Here is a 12,997-nt window from a genome sequence, read left to right as displayed (position 1 = left end):
CAGTAAATATTTTAAATAGGCCCCTCTTTCACTTCACATTTAAACATTTTCCATACCATCCTCATGAGCATTCATTTATTCATGACACATTTCAAATATTTCATGCAAAAATTAGCACTACGTAGCAAGCACCCCAGACCCACCAGTGACCTCAGTATACACATATACCCAAGCCTGACACAGATGAACTCTAGTCTGTGAGCCTGAAATATCCCCAAATACAGCTTGAGAAATTTAAAGGGGGTCACTGAAATAATTCCCTGATTTTTAATGACCCCTCTCTTCAGGCTTCACTTCATGGAATTTTCATATATTAACCTTACTATTTCACAGAAAATTTAGTGGGATGACATGTTTTGCTGTTTGACAGCATTTCCGGATACAATGAAACAAAATTACAATGTTTCAAATAAATAATTAATGCCAGAATAACTTTTTGTCTGATACAAAAATAAGTCGTAAGTAATTGAGATTTCTAACCAGGGATCTAGATGGAGATAATTTCAAATCTAGGAAACTTGACTTGCAGTGCGTACATGGCCTCCTAAAATAACGAATATAAGGAAAACTCCTAGAGCCGTAATAAGTTAGCACCACTCATCCGAAAAAGAAAACTAACTTTGTTGCGATAGTTTGTGGGAAAAGAAACTCCACGACAGAGACCAAACACAACCTCTCAACCAGACTACCCTTCCGTAGTAAAGAGATAATTTAAATGACCCATAACAGTTCCAACAAGGACTTTTTGAGTTTTCCTCGCAAAGCAAAGCACAAGCCCATTATGGGCCAATTGCACTATCTGAAGCTCAAGCCTACACATGCATTCTGGACCCATCCTAGCCAGGGGGTCCATCCCAGTGAGATTAGCAAGAGAACACAGCAGATTCATTTAAGTAAGTAATGCGTCAAAAATAATTTCAACACTAAACTATGAGGGCCAATCAAATGAAAACCAAACACCCACCATATCACAGTCTGTGCAAATGTGGCAACACTGTTGTTACATATTGATACTGCCATAGCTGTGGCAGGAGAACAGCATAGTGACAACTCACAGTCAGTAATGGGCTGTTTGGACCTACGGTCCAAAACCATTCCGCGGTCTTGTTGTAGCGGGTGTTCCGTTTTCGCTTGACTGCCCCAAGTATATTTTAATTATATACATAGAAATAATGAGTTTGAACTTCAAAATTTTACTTAATTTGGAGGGGTGATTAGCATCCTAAGTCACGGGGCACACGACTTGAAGAGCCAGAAATTATCAGAAGGGGAAATTACACTGAGAAAAAAGAAGAGGCCTGGTCTCAAGTTGACGAATGAGAGCCAAATGAAGAAGGGTGGGAGAGGGAAGATCTGTCAGGATATTACGGTACGTTAGTATTGGATTCGGAGGCGGGAGAGGGGCTGCGGCCAATCGGTCTGAATTTTAAGGTTAATGATGTCACACTAGAGGTGCAAGAGAGAAACCAGCCACTCACCAGGTCATTGTCGGGGGAGTATGGCATCCCAGTGGTCCCCCCGTAGGCACCCACCGACATGAACGACCCCCACGGCTGAGGTGTTAAGGCACTGCCCACCCCAACCCCCTCCCCGTGCCCCGACGACCGGAGGTCCAGCTGCGATGTGGACACTGGCCGCCCCCTGTGGTGACCCTGCTCCCCTCTCCGCAATTCGCTTGCAGACGAAGGCCCCGGCAGTGGCAGCGTGCCGTGGTGGAACTGCCACGTTGGGGAATCCGCCGGCACCTGGTAGGTGGGTGCATTGAGGGGGGCGTAGAGGGTGCTGGGGGAGGATGCACTCGGGGAAGACGCACTGTTGCTGCCGGAGGTCACCCTCGTCTTGGGCGTGAGCTTCTGGGGCGGAGGCAGCAGCGCTGGGATGGGGCCACTGGGGGATGGGTCGTCATAGGAAGAGTTGGTGTTCGCCCGGGCCTCCTTCTTCCCCAGGCACTTCTCCAGCTCCAGGATGAAGGAGGGGGTGAGCTGCTTGGAAGGGGGGGCGTTGGGAGGGGGAGGGGCCGGGGCCAGACTCAGGGTCTCGCCGAAATGTTCAGGCAGGGCACTCAAGTTCATGTCCTGGGGCCAGGCCGGAGGGTCACCCGCCGGCGACCCGGTGGTCCCGCCGCCGTTCACCGCCCCGCGCCACGCCGCGGGGGGCACCTCGTCGGGGGCGCTGACGTTCAGGTAGGTCGAGGGGGGCAGGGAGGGCGGGATGGTGTCGGGCGCCACTTGGGAGTAGTGGAAGCAGTGGTACACGTTGGATGTGTCGAATGGGTCCGGGGAGGTGGCCCTGGCGGGTGCATTTGACTCGCGCGGTTGGGCGTCCACGAGAGGGAAGTTGGCGTAGAGTTGCTGCTGGTGGTGGTGCCTTTCCCCCACCGCGGCCTCCCAGGCCCCCGCTGCTGCCTCCTCGGTGTCGATCGGCTCGTCGAGGATGGAGTGGGTGGGGCGTGAGGTGAGGGGCACCGGGGGCAGGGAGTGGGCCCTGTGGTCCAGTGGGGCGGGCCTCACCACGACATCCTCCTCGGACAGGTCGATGAGGACGCTGTCGGCGTCGCCCCCGGGGACGTTCCCCCGCGAGCGAAGGGGGCTGGAGGCGGCGGACGTGTTCGGGGAGAGACTGTTGGGCGTGGCCCCGAGGGATCGGTTGCCGTTTTCGTTGGTCAACTTTGAGTAGGAGAACTGTTTCGACGACTGCCTGACTAGAATTCCACTGCTTGGCTGCTGCTGGTCTGAAAGGGTGAGGAATACAATCAAGGATGGTAGACTCGCGTCACGGCTGGATCCGAATCCATTTAACTTCCAAGAGGAACAATTATTTCAATAAGTTTGCCATGCATACAAAGTTTGGGTGAGAAGTATTGGGAAACGTTTCTGAAAAATAGATTTATCTCAGGTATTTGCTCCCTTGAGCGAGGACACACTTTCCCCAGTGGCTTTTCCTTGACTCGAAGGCTCCCTAATAGGTGGATTCCGGAAGGTCCTTAAGAGTAAGTGGCATGCAAGCTTCTTTGATGACACTTAGGAGCCATGGAGGTGTCATATGAAGGATGGTTGATTTCACTTTTGGGAATAGGAAATAGCCTGCCGGGGCCCAGTCGAGACTGTATGTGGGTCATCAGGGCATTGTCACGATACTGTTTTTCATCAGGAAGTCGGTTACCTTGGAGCCTCAAGCTCTCAAGAACTTTGGTAGGATGAGTTTAGCACAAATCTTTCGCATTACCAAATCTTCAGTGATAATTTTGTGCACTGTCATCACATAAATAATTCATTAATTAATGACTGCCAGCAGTCGGGAATTTGGACAACCTTGAAGACTTTATTTTCCTCTGTTTATCCAGTCACGAAGAGCAAGATACAAAGACATGTAGATAATGTGCTTTGTCCATGAACAGGAGCCGAGTGATGATTTGAAATTTTTTTGAGGTTGTAAAATTTACTAGATGAAAATATTATTTTTACATGCGAAAGAGAGAGTGTAAGAGCACTAAATTATTTGGATTTGTGAGTAAAAAAGAACTGGCCATCCGTCAGTACATCTATCGCAAGGCTAGGCCGACCACTGAGGTCCTCGTTGTGAACATTGGTGCTGTGGCCATTTTTAAACTGAGAATGCACCACTGCCACACTCAGCCTTCACTCATTACTCCATCTCTTCAGACTTCATGGAGTTGCCAACAAATTTCAATTGCCTCGCGGTGTTTTTGCCAGTGAAAACCTAATCACAGATCGTACTTCACAACTTGCGGGATTTTCTAGCGGAGCGAACATTTCAACTGTTTGCAATGAGAGCAAAGTAGAAGAAGAACCACAGTCTGCCCACACCCTACCACAGCAGGATGCGTGCACTGAGCGTAGGGATATTTAGACACCAAAATAGTGGCTCTAGCTCTACGCACTGCCACTCTAGGCCGAAACGAAGTTAATTTGTTGACAGCCCTAATAAGTTGGACTGGGAAGACAACTGACAATTAAGCTGGCAGCCTCCAAATATGAGAGCTTCCAAATGAATGAAAAAGAACAAAGTCAAGCATAGAAGGTGGTTATCTTCATAGCCAAATGCAAGCACAACACCACATCATTTTTAACATGATGCAATAGTATCTCTTCAACCGATCCATTTATACTATTACATTTGTCTTAGGCTTAAATTATTCTTTCACTTTGCATATCAAGTAGGATTTTTGTAATTGGGAGACACTCAATTTTTAATCCTCAAGGACAAATGAGGGTCTGCATCACCATGGAAACTCACTCTTTTTCCGATCGGGAACTTTTGGTGATGGCCCATTGCTGACCATTCCAAGGATGTCTGGGGGTTCCATGGGATTCCTCAGGTACAGCTCATCAATGAATGCCGGGCTGCCCCACGAGTTACCAAATGGAGTCCCATGACCTGCACAGAGGGAAAAAGCACTTCATTTGGCAAACAAAGTCATGGAAGGGATAAATTGGGCTTCTTCCACCTTGTCTGTAGTAGATTGACTGTAAATGCAGTAATCAACCTGAAGGTCAGTTTGGTAGGTGATGGTAGAGTTTACCCAGTACTAAGCTCGACGGCATGTGAAATTCACACATCAGGGTAATAAGGGGTGGCAGTTCCTTTCCTTATGCTTAGCTATGGTTTCCCAGGAAGATCTGGTACCCAAAAAATCACAGAGCTTGGGTGGAGCTGAGGGTACCCAAAGAGGCTTGCCCAGGAATCGAACCCGGGCCCTCCGGTCAGTAGTCCAATGCCTTACCCTGGACTACCATCACCCACAGACTGACTGTTTTAAATAATATTTCCTTCAATCATAAATAGCTCAATTTCCTACAAGTTTTGGTTTTGACAATGCCATCAGGTATCCATCTAGTATTTTGTACACTTCATATTCCTTAGTGTTGGTATTACTTTTCTGCAATACCTAAGCGAGTGAGTGAGAGGGTATGCGTGTGTTTTATTCCCCAAAGTCGGTGCCTGGGGCATGGATTAATTTCCTTGCAAACCTATTCGGTCTCTTCCCAGTTAACACGCAATTGGTTAAGGCTTCCCAGGGCTGGTCCCTGGCGAGGGATAAACTTCTCTTTCAACCACTTTGGGCTAACCAGTGTGACTGAGTATGTACATGTATACCTGCAAGGTTCTGAATAGAGTCCCTGGCATTAGGGTTAATGTCCTCGCAAACCTATTTGGGCAAATACCCCTCAACTATGTAAATGTGAACTCCTTAGTACGAGGGTCATCCGGAAAGTAGTACCCGTTCGTGCCGCATGAAGTGCTGACGACGCGAGTAGCCGCTGGACGAGGTCAGATAGCTTCAGTGGCTTGTCTGCCTTCTCTGAGCCAAGTTGCGTGACGCTAGCATTGCCTGTGTTGTTTCTGTGATTGTTTACAATGTTTAAAAAAATTGAGAACGCCGCCAGTTGTGAAGTGAGGGCAGTGATTAAATTCCTCAATGCAAGAAACGTTCGCCCATGTGATATTCATCGCCAATTAAAGGAGGTGTATGGAGACAATGTAATGGACGAGTCGTCTGTTCGGCGGTGGTGTCGCAACTTCAACATGGGGAGGGGGAACACACACGACGATGAGCGTTCGGAGAGACCGTCTGTCATTACAGACCAACTGGTGAGCTCAGTTGACGAATTCGTGAGGAACGATCGGCGCGTCACAATTGATGACATCTGTGAGCATTTTCCCAATGTTTCTCGAACAATTGTTCATGAAATTGTTAAACACCATCTGCATTATGCAAAAATTTGTGCAAGATGGGTCCCTCGCGTATCTCAATGAGCTGGCGGCGAAGGACTATGCAGCAGGAATACAGAAACTTGTCACACGTTATGACAAATGCCTTAATTTGCTTGGAGATTATGTTGAGAAGTAGTTTAAAGTATCCTCTTTCAAATAAAATTTTTTATGTTTGTTAATATTTACTTTTGTGTCTTTATTTCACGAACGGGTACTACTTTCCGGATGACCCTCGTATTTTGAAAGTGTGTCTGATTACTGGCGAGGGTTTAACTTTCCCCGTAAATCACCACACCAGTCTCTCCTCCTTTTTGTTTTTTTCCCTTAAGACAGATGTAAAAAACCCTTTATGACTCAAGGAAATATTATTTGATAGAGTCAGCCAAACAAAGTCCCCTTTCCAAATATTTTTGCCAGATGAAGCTTGGGATTTCAAACACACTTGGTAAGTTAACATACTTAAGCCTAATTCTGCCAGCATCTCTTGATTCCCAATTATTTTTCATTGCAAATTAATTAGCATGAATAATTAGTGATGAAAGGCATTCTAACTCATTGGTTCATTGAAGTGTAAGTTTTGACCCTGAATCTGTAAATTACTGGTAATTTCACATTGACTGTTACTGCTGAACCTGTGCCTTACACTGTGAGAAATTTTGAATGGATAGCCCTAATTTATAGTCCCCTATGACCAATTGCTGAAGCTGAAAGCCAATTTACATCCTCAGGTTAATGTACACTACACTAAAACAGGACTACACATTATTATGATGCGCTCATATTATGATATAATTGTTGTACAATGTACCACGTGAGTAGGCTTTCAGGTTATAGTAGTTATGTTTAAAGTAATAGATTAGGGTTGTGTCTCTCCTACAAAATTTCACAGGAGTATTTTGGAGCTTGAGCACAGCAGACTGTTGTCCCGTTTCTGTTTCACCAATGCCAAACATTGAGTGTCCACCAACGGCTTTTTGGCCACAGCATTTCACGTGAGAGATGCATCCTTGCATCAGGGCCAATTCACAAGAGCTTTGAGGCATTTGATGGGATATTCAGAGTGGCAAATGGGTGCTTTGACTTGTTTTAAAGAGTTGCTGCATACCCTTTTGGAAAAAACCTCATTTAAATTAAGATGAGCTCTAACCAAGTGAAAACATGCAAAATTTTGAATGACCTGTAAATACCACCTATCTTAGCATATCAAAAGACAATACACAGATTTGATAAATAAAACGAGTTAACTAAATTTCACTGTTTTTGCAAATTTATGCTCAACATTGTTTTGACACTAATTAACAATTTCACGGTGAATTTTCATAAAACTTTGTAGGCTAAAGCTCTTGGCAAATTTATGGCTTAAATAGCTAGTGAAATTCTTCCCGGGAAATTCTGTATTCACAGTGCCATCACAGGCAATCCCTGATTAATTATACAGTTATGACAATTAAAATACTTTTAAATTCCTTTTTTAGCATGGATTAGTAATCATTAAATTTGAACTTAAGTAATACCAAGGAAAACCAAAGCATTTGCAAATTTGATACATTTTGATGAGGGTAAAAAAGAAACTTTACACTTCCACAATAAAGATGTAATGTTTCACAACCATGGTTTTGATGCTGTGCTTCATCGTCAGGTGAAATGAAATCGTCGTGAAATATTAAATCTTTATTGTGGAAGTGTAAAGTTTCTTTTTTACTCTTATCATGAAGGAATGCCACATTGCTAAACCTGAAACTGTTACGTGATTCATTTTCACCGATTAACAAAAAAATGGCAATGATTGACTGCACTGGAGACAGACACGCCAAACGAGAGGCTGAAGAGAATATTTCCCAAGCTGAGTGAATAAATAACCATATTGAGCGCAAAGTGACTACGGCCATATACAAGGGGTGTCCCAAGAGTAGTAGGACTTATTTTTTCCCAGATAAACAGACCAACAGGCAGTGGTTTCTCTTGCCACGTTCGATGAAGAGGAGTCCCAGGGAAGGCTGGAGACAGTTGGCTCCCAGCCTTTGTAGAGTGTGGATCATTCATTTGCGAAACCTCTATAACATAACCTTGACACACAATGTCATGAACAGGTTACTGGAACAGCAGTATACCATCGAAATTTTCATGAAACTTGGCAAAACTGGGAAAGAGACCCATAACATACTCAAGGCAGCTTATGGTGTTAGAACCATGGGTAGTTTGGGTGTTTTTGAGTGCCTTAAGTTGTTTCAGGAGGGTAGAGAAGATGTTGAAGATGCCAAACATTCAGGATGCCCTTTGACCTCAAAAAGTGACCAAACTCTTGCAACAGTGAAGGCTTGGTAGGACAAAGATCACAGATTAAATGTTTGCATGTTTTCCAGTGAAATTGGCATCCCTAAAAGCGATGTGCATCGACTTGTAACCAAAAATACGGGCATGAGAAATGTGTGCGCGAAGTTGGTGCCGCAAGTGCTCTCGGACTAACGAAAGGAAACTGGCACACGTATCTGCCAACAACTTCTCCACCACATGACTGAGGATCCAAATTTTGTAGATTATGCCCAACCCGAGTTCTCCCCCTTTCCCCACCTCAAATCCATGCCAAAAGGATGTCACTACGGCTCAGTGGAAGCATTACAACAAAACGGGACCAGGGAGCTCAGCAGCATTCCGGACGCCGCCTTCCAGAAGGCATCCTAGGCATGGAAAACCATCTGGCAGTTGTGTGTGGATGCACAAGGGTGATACTATGAAGACTTTTGAGTGAATGTATCAATTCTGGTAAAAAATACTTTTAAATCAACTCAGTCCAACTACTTTTGGTACAGACCTTGTATGTAGAGCGAGTAGGGCTATCTCTAAGAGCACATGCATCGCGGCAATGACAAACAGAAACTGATCCCATCTTACCAGTGTGAATGAAGGAGTTCTCAAGAGGTTTGCTGATGTCTTCAGGGGCCTTGGGCCGCATGGCATTCACCATTGAGCGAGGGAACTCTCCAATTTCAAAGGTTCTTTGGTTCTGGCCTCTCCACCAATACAATTCCGACCTTGAATGTAAATAAAAGCATTTTATTGCAACTGTACGAAAGAGAGAACTCTTAGAAACTGAGCAAATCTTAAGTTCTCTCTCGCTGCACCTCCAAAAATGGGCCAATTGTTGTCATTGCTAATAAGATATGCCGACCATGAAATATCATGAATCATGCCTATTTGCAATTTAAGGTGACACATATGTCATGCAAGTTACTATGATCGCTATATTATCGCACTTGAAGAAAGATAATGGCCACAGTATTTGAAAAAGATGAGATAACTGAGGAAAACGTCATGACAGTAACTTTTAACAGAGTCATCCACTAAATGCCCAATACAATGAAACAATTTCAGAGTGTAATTTGTCGAACGTAAAACAACACAGTGTTTAAAGATGGCTTTAACCTCGTGGACTGAGGTGCTTTGCACATGACCGCAACTGTCTGTGACACTGCATGTATGCTGTTTTGTCACAAAATCTTGTTCCTTTAGGGCCCCCAAAATTTTGGAATGTGTGAATACCTGGCCGGACATTGAGGGATTTGAGTTTAAATCCCAGTCAAGGCAAATGATTTTTATATTCTGAAATTGTTGCATTATAACCAAAAAATAATATTTAAACAGATTTTTAACTAATCATTCCAGGCATAACATTGTGGAATTGTTCCATGATGAATAATGTCAAAATAAAACTTTGTAAATCCACATAAAAAATAAACTTCAATGCCTTTTTAAACATTTAGATATTTGAAGTCACTGTCATGGCATCTCCTGCAGTTTGTTTGAATTGTTTGAATGAATATCACCCAACATCTAGTTTCAATCCATGTAGTCCATCATGCTGTGGAATGGAATGTGCCGGTGATAAAAAAATTCACAGCGACTGATTACACGAGGTCACCAGGGAATGAATGCACAGGGCTCTGGGTGCAACCCGGGTTGGTCTTGGCCATGACGCCAGTTGGTCCAATCCACATCTGCATCCAATTTGCAGAGTTGCTGGATATAGACATCATGGTACTTGGTGACCCCGTCACTTATTTATTGAAAAACATCCTTGAAGATGAAATCACACACAGAATCATAAGAGAGTCTCTAAGATCAAAATGCATTATTTCAAAATTCCACTGAGGGAAGTGAAGAGCATTTCGAGGGATATAGGGTCAAAGCTTACTTCTCATAAGGCCAATGCCTAAAATTCAATGATGCTTGCATTGCCTGCATCACGAGTAACCTATGACTCAATCCCCCATTCTCTTTTCGCCAGGCGGTATTGACACTGAGGAATGCAAAGCATAGTTCACACATCCAGCTCTTGAAGCTCTCCTGACAACACATGCATTTAAGCAGCTAAAGTGTAACATTCCCAAGAAAAACAATTGTCATCATGAGAGGTGAGCAGCAGAAGCACTACGGGAGACACTATGCCTTACACAAGATGCATTTGGTTTTCATAAAACTGTCGAATATTAATATTTTCAGGCCATGAAGTCTTGGATAAATAGAGTTTTTGAAAGATTTAGAAGGGTGAATTTCACTAATTGTAAGGCTATGAGAACATTTAATAATAAAATGAAGTTTAAAAAACAATTTCACCATTACTGTTGATGGCGGTCCACCATTACAGAGGATATCCTCGTCCAGTATATCCAAGAGCCATTTCAGGGGCTAATATCCTATCAAAAACTAACAAGAGTTCGCCCTGTGCTAAAGAGGTGAATCCAGCCAGCGAAGCATGGACGGATGGAGAATGAAACCCCTGATGTGAAGATTGGGAGTGCAGTGCGGCAGCCATGTCTCAACTTTAGCCCTAAGAAGGAGGATCTGGGAGGTGAGGCTCCCACAACATGACCCACTCTTAGGTGGAATCAATGAGAGGTACACAAGGAGGAAATTCCTGGGCTTAAGACAAAATTCCCAGGACTATCTGGGTAGCCTGACTGCTGTGGGTTCTTCCGGATAGGTTGACACCCTGCACTTTATCTGGTGACTCAGACACATGAGCAATTACGTTCTCACCTCCCATCTACCACGACTATGGAATCCCCAGGTTCTAATGCCATCTTCTCAGCCTGCTGGAACTTCTGCACGACCTTCATGGTTGGGGGGAAGGATTCCTTCAGGGTCTGCTGCAGGGTCTGGAAAGTTGGTCGATCGCTTGGAGACTTGGCCCAACACTGAGAAGGAAAAGCAATGGACCATGAGTTCACCTCAAATACATCTGCACAATACCTCGCAAGCTGCCTCAAGGGCGTGTGGCGGGGGTTGTTAGGTCACCACCCATAAAAGAGAATAAAACTACATGCAAAACTAACAAATTCATGCAAATCTACATCCACAGAGGCGAATGCGATATTCACGGAAAAATATTTTAACTTATATGCATGCAAATACATATACTGTCAACCAATATACACATACACCTACGAATATACCTTATGTCTATGCAACATTTAATCTTGTTTTGACTTGTAAATCAAATGTCTTCACTATTCCTGCAATGACTTTGGTACCTGACTATTATGACTCCTGATTTTCTGGGGAAAGAACAAGTACTTGCATCTATCTGTACTGGAGTCTATCTTCCTCAACTTATCTTTGTGGTCTACTGCCCCCCACATCCACTCCTACCTAAATAGTGTGGGGCATTAACAATTCCTTTAGTGTCATTGTTAAACTTGTTTGCTCCGAATCATTCTGAAAGTCTACAAAATATGTCTCACCAAGTTAATGTATGTGGTCTGGAAACTCTCAGACTTAAATATTTATTGCCACAAAACAAATCATTATTTTTCTACTGAAACAGAATGTACACTAACGTTATTGGACTTGTTAATCAAATAAGATCATCATAGATTTGTTCAAAGCACAATTCGAACCTTTTAATCATACGCTTATATAATTATACAATATGATTGAGCAATGCATAGGTGTATTGTTTAAATGTATGCAAATTGTGAATGTATGTATGTATGCAAATGTTTGCAAAAATACAACCAAACATTCAATTAACAAGCCTCCTTTGAAAATTAGCCGATGAAGGGGAATCTTCAGTCTCATTTAAGACTTTTCTTCACACTTGTACCAAATAACTAAAAGATTTTTGGTACGCATACGTTCGATGTTGTGGAGACATATGTGATCAGGATCAATTATGGCAACAATATTTGTCAATTTCGTCCTGGCAGGGAAATGATGCAGCAGGTATTGTGGTTTTTTTTGTAAATCTATTCAAACAATACATGATGAAGGGAAGCCAGAGATATTTCCTTTTAGATTTAATATTAACCAGATAAGCCTCTTAGGATAAAGGGAAATTTTGTCAACTAGAGGTAAATTAGGGAAAAATCTTGAGCTTGAATTTAGCAAATACTAAACTTTTCTACTGAGTTCTTCCATTTATTCATGATAAAACAGCGCGACAGTACTGTAGAGTACAAAATAAACATTTATTTCCGGAAAAATGACAGCAGTAACATCTTCATTTCTTTTAACATCAGCATGGAACTTGGTACGAAATATCAATTGAAGAGGGTTGTTCATATTGTTACATTTTAGTTGTTACCATTATGCAATGTAACAGAATAATTACCCTCTTCAGAAAATTAAGTAATACACAATTGTAAAAATCTTGGGGGATAAACATAAGTAGGTGGTTCATTAACTCTTGTGGCCGAGCAAGGCCAGGGGTTCACAACGCACTCCAATTCTGACCAGGCACAGTCAAGAGTGATACAGCATTCATGCTGGATTATGCCACGACACATCACAAAAAGTGTGTCCCAGTTACATTAGTCAAGGACATCTAGTGCGTTTGCAGGACTTTGTCCTGGGTAAAAATCAATGCAAACAGTCTTGCCCCTCAATTTTTTGTTTGAAGTCACTTTTTAGCCATAGGTATGAGAACCAATCAGGTTTAACAGTACACCAGGAGGTCAGGCAATTAAAATATTTCAGGAATTTTGAATAAATAACTAGTAATTTAAAGCCTGAAGAAACTAAAACATAGTTTTTCCATAGTTAAAGCAGAAACTCCTTTAACTCAATTGAAACAACATTTTTCATTTCACAACACACCATTTTAGGTAATAACCTAACAGGGGTATTTAATTTGCACAAGATAACAATTTTATCATATGCAGATAGAAACAATGCAAAAAAAGGAGAAAGTAATGACAGTTTATTGTGAAAGCCGACAAATCAAATATCAACAACATTTTGAACTTTTTGTGCAATGAGTGGG

General features: G+C 42.9%; 1 protein-coding gene across 1 annotated transcript in view; it reads right to left on the bottom strand.

Annotated features, from left to right (window-relative positions):
* Positions 1–12,997, bottom strand: part of Ack (activated Cdc42 kinase) — a 95,169-nt gene that overhangs the window by 12,809 nt on the left and 69,363 nt on the right. The window contains exons 9-12 of the mRNA XM_071586911.1: positions 10,774–10,931; positions 8,629–8,768; positions 4,258–4,398; positions 1,479–2,731 (exon numbers count right to left, since the gene is read on the bottom strand). Coding sequence (XP_071443012.1) covers positions 1,479–2,731; positions 4,258–4,398; positions 8,629–8,768; positions 10,774–10,931 — 1,692 coding nt within the window. The remainder of the gene's footprint in view (positions 1–1,478; positions 2,732–4,257; positions 4,399–8,628; positions 8,769–10,773; positions 10,932–12,997) is intronic.

The sequence above is a fragment of the Hetaerina americana genome, unplaced genomic scaffold (assembly GCF_022747635.1).
Source record: "Hetaerina americana unplaced genomic scaffold, ioHetAmer1.1.p SCAF_27, whole genome shotgun sequence".
In the NCBI taxonomy this organism is placed as follows: Eukaryota; Metazoa; Arthropoda; class Insecta; order Odonata; family Calopterygidae; genus Hetaerina; species Hetaerina americana.
This window is presented reverse-complemented; position numbering and strand designations above follow the sequence as displayed.